Here is a 12,932-nt window from a genome sequence, read left to right as displayed (position 1 = left end):
CTTCATGAGAAAAATATTGGCTCATTTTAAATTTGAAGGCAGCAACACATCTCAAAAAAGTAGGGACAGGGCCATGTTAACCACTATATAGCATCCCCTCTTCTTTTAACAACAGTCTGTAAACATCTGGGAAGTGAGGAGACCAGTTGCTTGAGTTTTGGGAGAGGAATGCTGTCCCATTCTTGTCTGATGTAAGGTTTTATGTACCCAGCAGTCTGGGGTCTTCTTTTAGTGGACTGTTCATTTTATGATGCATCAACTTTTTTCTATTGGTGAAAGGTCTGGACTGCAGGCAGGTTGTGAAGCCATGCTGTTGTGATAGATGTGGTATTTGGTTCAGCATTGTGAATTCATAGTGATTTCCACTACAGAGTCATGTCTGTTTTCAATGCAGGGCCACTTGAGGGCCTGTAGATCACAAGCCTCCAATGCTGACTTTTGGACTTTTATGCACAGAGATTTCTCCAGATTATCTGAATCTTTTGTTGATATTATGTACTATAGATGGTGGAATTTAACATCTCTGCAATTTCACATTTTCTGAAATTGTTCTACAATACTTAGGCAGTTTTTTGGCAGATTGTTGAACCTCTGCCCATCTATTAGAGACTCTGCCTCTCTAAAATGTTCATTTTATACCCATTCATATTACTGACCTGTTGCCAATTTACCTAATGAGTTACCAAATGCCATCCAGCTTTTTGTCATTAGTACCACTTATTTTCCAAGCCTTATGTTGCCCTGTACCTACTTTTTTGAGATGTGTTGCTGCCTTCAAATTCAAAATTAGCTTCATGAAATGGTACAGTTTCTCAGTTTTGACATCTGATATGTTGTTAATGTTCCACTTTGAATAAAATATTGGTTTACAAGATTTATAATAATTTTATTCTGTTTTATTTACATGTTTCACAGCGCACCAACTGGGTTATATGTTTCAACCCAACAGAGTAAACTTCTACCACATGAAAAAAAATAAGCCAGCATGTGGCACAGTAATTTTTTGAATCACTCTTTTTTTTCATGGTCATTGAACACTAAAATTGTGATTGAAATTAAAACACGAGTAATTGTCCTGCGCCAGCATCAAGCATGCCAGTGCTTGTGCATTAAATTGCTTACAAAAACTCATAATCACATGCTGAGTTACAGTGAAATATTGCCCTTTAAGGTAATGAAGAGGCTGAAGAAGAGTTTCACTTCCCATTCAAAGAGCTTTCTTTGTTCATATTGCACTTTCTCACACAAGAACGGTATATGTTTTGTCTAGTCTACTTCTCTTTTACGCTCATGCAAATGCCCATATACAACTAAAAATACACATCAAACCTGCTACACAGCAAAACACCTATCTACAGACAAGTCCATTGTTGCATAAATATCTTCACACATGCATCAACCCACACGCTAGAGCTCCAAAATTTCTCAGACTGAAAGCACATACATGCTCTTACTTCTCCTATTTTTTAGTTTCTTCCTCACACACACACATACACACACACACATAATCCATGCAGACACAAGTGTGACAACAGATATTCTGAGCCAATCGGATGTTGAGTAAATTAAAGGTTCTTGAGGCAGCCTCACGCATGTGTATGTTAAGTAATGCTGACACACTGTTAAGCTTTCCATGATGGAAGGAAACGCCGCAGATCTACACACGTCGATTTCCTTCCGTTAGAAATGTACGTTGTTAATGTTGAATGTGCATCATGGAAAGTTTCAGCGTCTCTCTGTTTGGGACCAAACTGGAAAACATCTGAGAAGGTGCTCTGTCCACATCCAGTTGGGGTTTCGTCTTTTGCAGTCCGATTGCTGGGAGATATTTTGAACCAAAAACCCCTAAACACATAACTGTCAGGGCTCAGTGTTTGCATGCCGAACTGTCCTAAAAGTGCATGTCACAGGGCAGAGGGAGCTTTGCCTCACTGATAAACAGCTGCAAGAAATATAAACATAGCACAGAAAGTTAGGAAATTTGTTTTTCGGTAGATTGTTTCTTTCGTTGGGCAATAAATCATATATCATTGGAAAGCCTGTTCATTCCCCTTGTAAATGGTGCCACATTTGTAAGGAACATGCATCTGTAGGATGAGCAGCAGAGCTGAATATGAGGGTTGCACCCATGAAAAAGTTTGCTTCTCAGCCAATGCCGAACAGATTATTCTGCTATTGACTCTTTGGTGTTGTTTGGTGGATTGGATGATTGGAGTCAGAGAAACAAGACATATTGGCAATTAAACAATCTGTTCGTTAAACAAATAGGAGCCTCAGTAGCGTGTGGGAGAACCATACAGTTCAACAACAGCCTGGCACCTCCTCCTCATTCTGGTCACCAGCCTGGTCACACACTGCTGTGGGATGGCATCCCATTCTTCAACCAGCATTTGTCGCAAGTCAGCCAATTAGGTTGTCTTGGTCACTCGGGCACAATGAACACACCCAAGCTGATCCCACAAGTGTTCACTGGGGTTGAGGTCAAGACTGTTGGCAGGCCATTCCAGCCTCTCCGCTCCCATATTCTGGATGTAGTCTCTGATAAACCCTGCTCTGTGGGGCAGCAGTTTTGTCATCTTGGAGGATAGAGTACGGTCCCAGACTGTGGAGATATGGGATTGCCACTGGTTGCAGAATCTCATCTTGATATTTCTCTGCATTGAGATTTCCTCCGATGATGACAAGCCTGTTTTTTTCCAGTGAGGAAGATGCCGCCCCACACCATCACATTGCCTCCACCAAAAGATGTTACTCTATTGGTGCAGCAATCAGTATGGCATTCTCTGCATCTTCTCTATATTTTTACCTTACGATCCGGCTGCTGTAGGCAGAATAATGACTCATCGCTGAACATGGCATTCTTTCACCTGTTCAGGTTCCAGTGCATGCAATGCCCACACCAGTGCAAACAGGCCTGGTGGGGCCAATCAGACACCTTATCGTCAGCACCTGGTGACACCAGAAGCTCAAAAAAGAGACTATAGCAACAGCAAAATAAGCGGTTTGGAAATGGCAGAAAAGATCTGGCAAATTTTCTTTAGGCGCAACTCACATACTCAGCTCTGCTGTTCATCCCACAAATGCATGTTCCTTACAAATGTGGCACCATTTAAAAGGGAAATAAGGCTTTCCAACAGTTTAAGATTTTTTGCCAAGAAGCATTGTTACAACCAAAAAATAATCTGCTAAACACAAATGTCCTTACTTTACTGTAAGTGCCAAGTTTGGATATCAGAATGAGAATGAAAAGTCATGAGTTGCAGCAGCCAAACTTAAAAAGAAGCAGTAAGAGCACCCATTTCAAGTACAGATGCAACAAATGTGATAATTAGGGCATGTGAAGTATTAAAAAATTAACCCTTAAGAGATCCTCAGGACATTTTGTGCCAGTCAGTTTTTTCCAAGCCATTTTGGCAGTGTTTAATGATTATAACTCAAATTTGCCAGAGGATATTAATCCAAAAATACAAAAAAACAAAACTAGCATTGTCATCTCAGCCCCTAAATTAGCCTAAAATGGCTAAGCTACACAAAAACCAACACAATCGTTGCAAGGGACAAAAAAATGCCCCTTTGAAAACCATTGAAAATGCCATTTTTTATCCCACATTTATCTTAACAAATGCTAATGCTTCCTTAATGTTAAGATTTGAATTTGGACTACTGGCTTGCAATTGTAAAAGTTTTGTAAACTTACTAGCCTATAAAGCTTTAAAATCCCCAAAATATAAATAATGTGCTATGTATATTTCAGGCTTAAAGTAGTCTTAAAAGTTTCCTTTGTTCAAAGTGGGTTAAACACACCTTAAAACAGACGTTTAGCAAATTAGCTGTAGCAAATTAAATTGCCTACAGCAGTAACTTATGTCAAACTGCGTCGATCCGTTGTCGCCCACAGCTTGTCTTAAAACCCCAGACAAGCTGACATAGATGCTCTGCAAAGTAAACACACTTGCATACAAAGAAAATAAGCCATTATCTACTGGTTAAAGCTATCCTTGCAGTTATTATTTTCAAACAGTAAATAAACCCCCAGACCACAGTTAACAACCACTCTATGGGTGCCTCTGGTTTCAAAAGTAAATTTCCCCATTCAAATCCTCTCTAGTAATAATTTCTGTCAACTTCACAGGCAGCAGCCAACAACTAAAAATCAGAGACACAACTGTGACACACTAGGATTATGGGTATTGCAGTGTTTCAAATTTACACCATGTTTTTCTAAAAGCAAGGGCAAAAACATAAAAACTTGTTGGATCTACAAGAGCAAAAATTATTGTTTCACATTGAGGTAGCTTCTGACAAATCTACTGTGGATGGTTATGGCTTGGCTATGATAAAATCTTCAAAAGCAGCATTGTGATGATGTTGCAGCTTTTGCAAAGGAGTGAGTAAACGGGGCGTCTTACCCCTTCCTTTATCCCAGCCCTGTCCATGCTTCTCTCCATGTTCCTTTGTCCCAGCCTGAACCTCACTGTGAGAGTGGGTCACGCTGGGACACACCCGTAAACAATCACCAGCTTCCTGAAATGTTGCAAAACAAAAGAGACATATGGAACCAAGACAGGAAGTATTAATCACTGGATCTTCTCAGATATTACTTGTGTGTCAGCTAGTTCTTGGCAAATAATTACTCTTGTAAAAACAAAAAGTGATTATTCAAAGGGAGATCACAATAAAAGTTTGGATCCTGGTGGCAAAAAAATAAATAAATCTCAGTAAGAAAATTAGTATTATACGATACTACTGGATGACGAGTCCTACAGATTTACCACTGATATGCTAATTAGGTCATCAACTACTTCACTGCAAACTTTTCAGTAGAAAACACAAAAATAAGGACAAAATTGGTTACATTTTTTTTATTTTTAAATCTGGCATAAAATAGAGCTTTTGAACTTCTCTTGATCACCTACAGGCAAGAAGAACAAGCTCCGCGTGTACTACCTGTCCTGGCTGAGGAACAAGATCCTGCACAATGACCCTGAGGTGGAGAAGAAACAGGGCTGGACCACCGTAGGAGACCTGGAGGGCTGCGTCCACTACAAAGTTGGTAGGTTACCTTTTAAAAGCTTATGTTTCTTATCAAAGGTATAAAACCTGTGGATGGCAAACACGTACATTTAAAGAATAAATAAGAAAAAGACTGGTTATGTACAGTTGAAACCAGAATTTTACATACACTATATAAAAAGGCACATAAACTTTTTTTCTCACTGTCTAACATTAAATCAGATTAAACTTTTCCTGTATTTGGTCACTTAGGATTACCAAAACTATTTCTATTTGCTAAATGCCAGAATAATGACAGAGATCATTTTTTAGACAATTTTTTATTATTTTCTTGAGAGTCAGAAGTTTACATACATTTCATTAGTATTTGGTAGCATTGCCTTTAAACTGTATGACTTGGGTCAAACGTTTTGGACATGCTTCCACAAGCTTCTCACAATAGTTTGCAGGAATTTTCGCCCATTCCTCCTGGCAGAACTGGTGTAACTGAGCCAAGTTTGTAGGCCACCTTGCTTGCACATGCCTTTTCAGCTCTGCCCATAGATTTTCAATGGGATTGAGATCAGGGCTTTGTGATGGCCACTCCAAAACACTGACTTTGTTATCCTTAAGCCACTTTGTAACCAGTTTGGCAGTATGCTTAGGGTCATTGTCCATTTGGAAAACCCATTTGCGCCCAAGCTTTAACTGCCTGGCTGATGTCTTGAGATGTTGCTTCAGTATTTCCACATAATGTTCTTTCCTCATGATGCCATCTATTTTGTGAAGTGCACCAGTCCCTCCTGCAGCAAAACAATCCCATAACATGATGTTGCCACCCCCATGTTTCACAGTTGGGATGGTGTTCTCAGGCTTGCAAGCTTCCCCCTTTTTTCTCCAAATGTAACGATGGTCATTATGGCCAAAAAGTTCAATTTTAGTTTCGTCAGACCACAGAACATGTCTCCAAAAATTAAGGTCTTTGTCCCTGTGTGCATTTGCAAACTGTAATCTGGCTTTTTAATGTTTCTTTTGGAGTAATGGCTTCTTCCTGGGAGAGTGGCCTTTCAGCCCATGTCGGTACAGGATTCGTTTGACTGTTGATAATGACACACTCTTACCAGCTTCAGCCAGCATCTTCACAAGGTCTTTTGCTTTTGTTCTTGGGTTGAGATGCACTTTTCAGACTAAAGCATGTTCATCTCTGGGACACAGAACCCGTCTCCTTCCTGAGCGGTATGATGGCTGGAAATTCCCATGGTGTTTATACTTGCGTATAATTGTTTGAACAGATGAACGTGGCACCTTCAGGCGTCTTGAAATTGCACCCAAGGATGAACCAGACTTGTGCAAGTCCACAATTCTCTTCCTGATATCTTGGCTGATTTCTTTTGATTTTTCCATGATACACAAAGAAGCAGTGTGTTTCAGGTGTGCCTTAAAATACATCCACAGGTGTGCCTCTAATTAACTAAAATGTTGTCAATAAACCTATCAGAGGCTTCCAAAGACATGACACCATCATCTGGGCTTTCCCAAATTGTTTAAAGGCATAGTAATCTTAGTGTATGTAAACTTCTGACTTTGAAGAAAATAATAAAAATTGTCTAAAAAAATCCTTTTCTCATTATTCTGTCATTTAGCAAATAGAAAATAATTTTGGTAATCCTAATTGACCAAAAACAGGAAAAGTTTAATATGATTTAATGTTAGACGATGAGGACAAAAAAGTTTATGTGCCTTTTTATATGGTGTATGTAAACTTCTGGTTTCAGCTGTACCCATAACCAAGCTGTTTAGTGTACAATGAATATAATTATGGCACACTGGCCTGAAACCATAGACTGTATCCTACATGGATGTAGTCTCATTGATGTTATCAATTTGTTTCTAGCTAGTCAGGTGTGATCGTGGACCCCTAAGGACCACTAGCAGCTTGATTGTTTGATATTATTTAAAAATTATATCTTTTTAGTGCAAGATATTGACATTAAATCAGATTGGGGTGAACAATTGGGAAAATTGATTTCATTGTGATTATTTTCCCAAATTGTTGCGTAGTGATTTAGCATGCAATTGTTCTTTAAGTTTGTCATCTTATATTTTTCTCGAAAAAAAAAACAAACAAAAAAAAACAAGCGGTAAATCGTTCTGTATTATAACGAACCCAGTATTAGGCAGATTAAAAAGGCTAAACAAAAAAAAACTAATTGCAATATGAATTGTTAAACTGAAGGGAATGATGATTTGATGTCTCATTTTTAAAAAGCCTTCTTTTTTCTAAAATGTGGAATGTAGGATTCTTTTGCCATCATTCTGTAAAAATAACACTTAAATGTTTGCATAATATTTAAAGCCTCAAAAGTGTATTAAACTGGTATTTTGAAACATTTTTGGTCAAAGAAAAATAACAGCTTCTGCAATTTGAAAAGTGCAGGAGAACATATTGTGATTTAATCTACATAACTAAATATCATAATATGAATTTTTGTATAATAGAGGATTTTTCCCGCCAGACAAAAAACCCCAACACATCTGGACTAAACTGAAGACAAATTTTGTAAACATCACAGACTCATAGAGAGGGAGTGTGCGTTTGTGTACATGATTGATGTGCAAACGAAAAACGACAGCAGAAAAACCCTTCATTAAGTAATAATCTCCAAGGACATCGGATATGTAAATACACGCTGTCTAAAATTCAGAATGTCCTTGGTGATGGCAGTGCCACTGAGCACACACCAGCACTTCCTGTTGGAAAACCCTCTCCATCGATTACTGCTGTCAGTCATGAATTAAGTTCCCTGTCAAAGTTGTAGTCATGCCTGAACATTGATTTCTGGTCAGATTAAAAATTTTGGATCACAGATGGCATAAAATGAACCTACACTTGGAAAGTACCGAGCTTTCATAAGATGCGTGTGAAAATGCTCTGCACAAAATTCTGCAGACTTTTCTGGTTTGGTCTTCCCACTGACAGAGCTGAGACATTCACCTCTTAGTGATTCTAGTTGAACCTCCTTTAACATTAATTACGCAATAATTAAAGTAAACGTTGGATAATGAATATTTAGAGTGCAATGCTGACATTCTGTAGGTTGATGTTCTTGATTTTTTACTAACAAATATTTTCAGCTAAAAGAAATGTCTCACTCAAAGCATGCATGACATAACAAAATAAATCAGCTATGAGATAATGGTACTGCTTTTTGACAAAGAAAACAGATGTCTTGATCTGCAATTATGCCGTCTTACTCTTCTTTTTTTTTTTTTAACATCGAGTGTTTCTTGCATCAAGTCCAGTAAAGATGACCTTGAACCCTTTAACATTACGTTGTTTTGAAGGCAAACAGCCAAGGAAAAACAGACATATTTTTATGTGCAACTCATGATGTCGTGTATGTATTGCTGCCTATGCAACTAAAACCCTGCCTACATGTATATCCTATTACATCTAGATGCTTCGTGAGACTTTTATTTCTAATAGCAATAACAAAATAATAATAGTTTGGATTTTTATGGTGTCTTTCATGGGACCCAAGGCTGCTTTACAAATGTGCAGAAGATATGGCAAATAAAGTTGAGTGCATGGAGGGGGACAGAGATTGTACACTGTGGTGAACGGGTGGTGCTTGAGGAGTTTTTCAATCATGGAGTGTTTGGAATGAGAAGGAGCATTGAGAATGTTTTGAGGGAGGGTGCTCCAGAGGAGGGGCTGTAGTTTTGAAGGCTCAGTCTCCTCAGGTACGGGAGTCTGGTGTTAAGAATAGTGAGAAGGCCAGTGTGTAAGGACCAGACGCTCCGGGTTGGTGTGTATGGGTTAAGGAGGTGGGAGAGGTTCTGAGAGGCAAGGGTATGGAGGGATTTGTAAGTAAGAAGGAGGATTCTGTATTTGATGTATTTGGTGAAGGTGATGTGTTGCCAGGGTCTAGCATGGGTGAGAACCCTGGCAGCAGAGTTGTGGGCCTACTGGAACCTGTCCAGGGCTCTGATGGGTACATAAGACAAAAGGCGATGAGCACATGGATGAGAGTTTCGGCCACACAGTTTGGAGATGTTTCTGAGGTGGAAAAAGGCAGTTCTGGTCACAGATTTAGTGTGGGACCGGAAGGACAGGATGGAGTCCGGGATGACACTGAGGCTTGGGACCTTGGAGCATAGGCGGATGGGACTGTCATCTATAATGAGCATGAGATCTCCAACCTTCCTGTGCAGTGCTCTTGGGGTCAAAACCATGAGCTCTTATAAAGTAATTAGATTTTGATTGTAATTGCACTTAATTTAGTTTCCTATTGCTCCTAATGATTTTTTCTTATTTTTTTTCTCCAGTGAAATATGAGAGAATTAAATTCTTAGTTCTGGCCCTGAAGAACTCGGTTGAGGTCTATGCCTGGGCACCCAAACCCTACCACAAGTTCATGGCCTTCAAGGTGAGTCCACAAACTAGCTTTGGCTTATCCTTTCTCAAACATGTATGCATTTATCCTTGGCTGTTATGGTGAGTAATACTTAAGGGAAAATTTCAGTAATAGGTTAAGATATTTCACCAGGGTATTATCCAGATTTCATGTTGAAGAACAAGTTTTAAATGAGACAAAACATTAAACCCTATGATGCACAAAAGTTAAACTTTACAACTTTCTTACCCTCAGCACAGTCCAGATAATCTCTTCATTGGTAAATATGTACTAAACTGTTCATCTGTTTCAGTCGTTTGGTGACCTGGTGCACAAGCCTCTGCTGGTCGACCTCACCGTTGAAGAAGGTCAGAGATTAAAGGTCATCTATGGCTCGTGTTCAGGCTTCCACGCAGTGGATGTCGACTCTGGGGCCGTCTATGACATCTACCTACCTACACACGTAAGAAAACATGCTTAATATTTGACTTGCCTGTTTACTGGTACTCAGCTAGTTAAAGATATATCTGAGCAGTTGTCTTTTATACTTTTCTGCTCCTGTTTGCCCTTCCAAATTAATTCTTCATAATACTAAGAGATAATAAATTATCTAAATGAGAGGAAATAAATGAACTGATGGCATGCTTGTGTTGTGTGCCCCTGCAGATCCAGACCAGTATCCAGTCCCACGCCATCATCATCCTGCCCAACACTGACGGCATCGAGCTGCTGGTGTGCTACGAGGACGAGGGCGTTTACGTCAATACCTACGGACGAATTACCAAGGATGTGGTGCTGCAGTGGGGGGAGATGCCAACCTCAGTGGGTGAGTCACGGGGAAAGAAAAAGAAAAAACAAAAAAACACCCCATCTTCACACTGTTGTCTGGATTAGTTTTCTCTAAACTTCTCTAAAATTTCCTAAGGTGAAGACAGGGAGGTAGTCAGTCTACCTGCAAACTGCACTTGACATCTATTTTAAAAGCTAAGGGATGTGTACAGGCCCTGTGACCCTTGAAAATGTCATCAGTTCATCTTTGAATCAGGATAAAAAATAAGCATGAAGTGTGACTAAAATGTATCATAGTACTCTTAAGATATTGTGTTCACAAAACTGTCACAGATGGCTGGCCAACCTGAAAGCCCAGTGCCCCTGGCTTTGGCTATTGCAGGCACAGAAGCATCAAAAGAGAGAAGGATAACATCTGCAGAAAGCAAACATAAAAAGCTTCAGTGTTAACGTGGCATCACACTACAGCTGATGTATTTATGAGAGGATGAACCAGCAGACATCTTTCTTGCAGATGTCAATAAAAGCTTAATTGGTTAACTTACGCCAGATGGATCACATTCTACATGTTGTTTTATTGGTCATTGATCACTCCTTACACATACTTACATGAGCACACAGCTATCGTATTTTACCTACACAAGCCTCTTGTATTGATTATTTGTCCTGCAGTGTAAACATTTGCAGACTAGCTCAGGCATATTTAAAAAGCTTTGAAGAAATCTCAAGAGTGATTTGTATTCAGTATAACTTTATTACTTATACAGGCCTTTTGATGTCTTTTCACATGCCTTGAATATCAGCATCAGCTTACTAAAAATACCTCTTTGCAGCTTACATACGCTCCAACCAGATCATGGGTTGGGGGGAGAAGGCCATAGAGATCCGCTCCGTGGAGACAGGCCATCTGGATGGTGTCTTCATGCACAAGAGAGCCCAGAGACTCAAATTCCTCTGTGAAAGAAATGACAAGGTGAGACACCTTTGTAAACATTCATCCTCATGTGGTATCATTGTCTTTATCTTGTGATTTTTACAAAGTGAGTGTCTTCCAGGTTATACATTCCTATGCTAATGATTTTTTATGTTGCTCTTGTTTATTATGAGTGATGGCGACATGAATCTTCAATTTTGATTTGTGTGAGGCTTATTAAACATCTAGAATGCACTGATTTCACACAGAGGATCAAACATATCAGATGAGGCCATCAGTAAACTCCCCCGAGGTCTTAAAAAGTCACTTTGTGTTTGCACAGCGACTGCTTGTTCAGATCTGGCAGCAGTGGAAGTAACTTCAAACTGCTCTAGTTTCCCTCTCTCCTCTCTGCTATTTGAACTAATGAGAAGTAAAGGCAGGAAACTCGTTCCCCTCACTGTGGTTCTTCTGTGCTTGTGCGGGAAATAATGTGGGCTTTTTGAGGTCTGTGGCACAAAGGAAGGCGTTTTCTTCCCAGAAGTATTAGTGATGATGCCCCTTGTTAGTCAGTTTGTTGTGTAATCTACTGATTAGGTTCGCTGAGCTAAAATACTTCTCATCAATTTCATATTCAGTAGGATATGAAATTTAAGAATTTGACAACAAAAGAGTTTCTGATGTGACAAAAGCTAGGGTAGAGTTTTTCAGGAATGATCTGATGAGATCTGAGCTACTGAAAATGCCAGACCAACAACCCACATGTTGCTCTGCCCACCTCTATTAGTCACTTGTTGTTAACAGAGGAGGTAATAGAATAGATTTCAATCAAACTAGCTCTTCACAAGGTCTGTTCCCTAGACAGCATACTACTATTTCTTTAAATACATGATTATGATCTTTATGGGAGAAAAGCTGTTAAAAAGGTGCCCTAGCCTGGGCTGTATCACTAGGTATCACCTCATGTTTTGAGCAGCAAAGCAGCCGCTTGTAGTATGCAATCAAAGGCAGGCAAACCAGCAGTGTAATGTGGGCAACTGCCCAGAGCCTCATGCTCCAAAAGGCCTCAAGACATAGGGCCAGTTATCATAGATGTGCATCAGATGTGGGGGATACATCCAAAACTACTCACCATGATCAAGACATAAATTCTGAAGCTAAATAAGGGGCACAGGGTGAAAAATAGCATCAGTATAGATGCTTTGAGTATTCAAAAAGTCCTTGAGAAGGTCTCCTGATGCATATTTTGTAGTCTATCAATGTTAATTCAATGTTAAGTTTTTACACAGTTAACCCCCAACATATTCATAAAATCTGCCTAGGGAAAGCAGTCAGATTCACTTAGCGGCATGGTACTTCTTTCATCCCTAGACATTACAAAGAAAAACAGCTACCAGGTATAAGAAGAACTGGAGGGATTTAAAATTGCAAGGCTTTATTTTTATATAAATCCCCTTATCAAATTAGCTATCTTCTCCCAAATTTGTAGCTGTATCACAACTTCACTAACTTTAAGAAACAAAAAATATATATTCTAGAAAAAACAAAGACAAAAATGACTTATTTTTTATTTTTTTTCAATAGAAATGAGACATGTAGTAGTGGATTTACCACTTATCATGAAAATACATCGTAACAAATCTTTCAGCCCTATTTCAAGTATTTTACACCTAAAGAGTGTGCAAAACTTTTAGGCATGTTTGTACCAAAAATTGAGGCTAAAGTAAGGCATAGATGTGGTGAGTAAGCTGCCTGAGGGCACCATTGGGCACAAAGGAGGATTGCCACAACCCTGTGCGCTGGATGTGTTGGCATATTACCAGGGGCATGGGAAAATAATC

At 39.3% G+C, this 12,932-nt stretch overlaps 1 protein-coding gene across 6 annotated transcripts in view; it reads left to right on the top strand.

Moving 5' to 3' along the window:
* LOC121522281 (mitogen-activated protein kinase kinase kinase kinase 4-like) overlaps positions 1–12,932 on the top strand; it is a 149,266-nt gene that overhangs the window by 132,705 nt on the left and 3,629 nt on the right. For all 6 annotated transcript variants that reach the window (XM_041806472.1, XM_041806476.1, XM_041806475.1 and 3 more), the window contains 5 exons: positions 4,919–5,053; positions 9,322–9,422; positions 9,703–9,852; positions 10,056–10,215; positions 11,012–11,151. In XM_041806472.1, coding sequence (XP_041662406.1) covers positions 4,919–5,053; positions 9,322–9,422; positions 9,703–9,852; positions 10,056–10,215; positions 11,012–11,151 — 686 coding nt within the window. The remainder of the gene's footprint in view (positions 1–4,918; positions 5,054–9,321; positions 9,423–9,702; positions 9,853–10,055; positions 10,216–11,011; positions 11,152–12,932) is intronic.

The sequence above is a fragment of the Cheilinus undulatus genome, linkage group 15 (assembly GCF_018320785.1).
Source record: "Cheilinus undulatus linkage group 15, ASM1832078v1, whole genome shotgun sequence".
Taxonomy (NCBI): Eukaryota; Metazoa; Chordata; class Actinopteri; order Labriformes; family Labridae; genus Cheilinus; species Cheilinus undulatus.
This window is presented reverse-complemented; position numbering and strand designations above follow the sequence as displayed.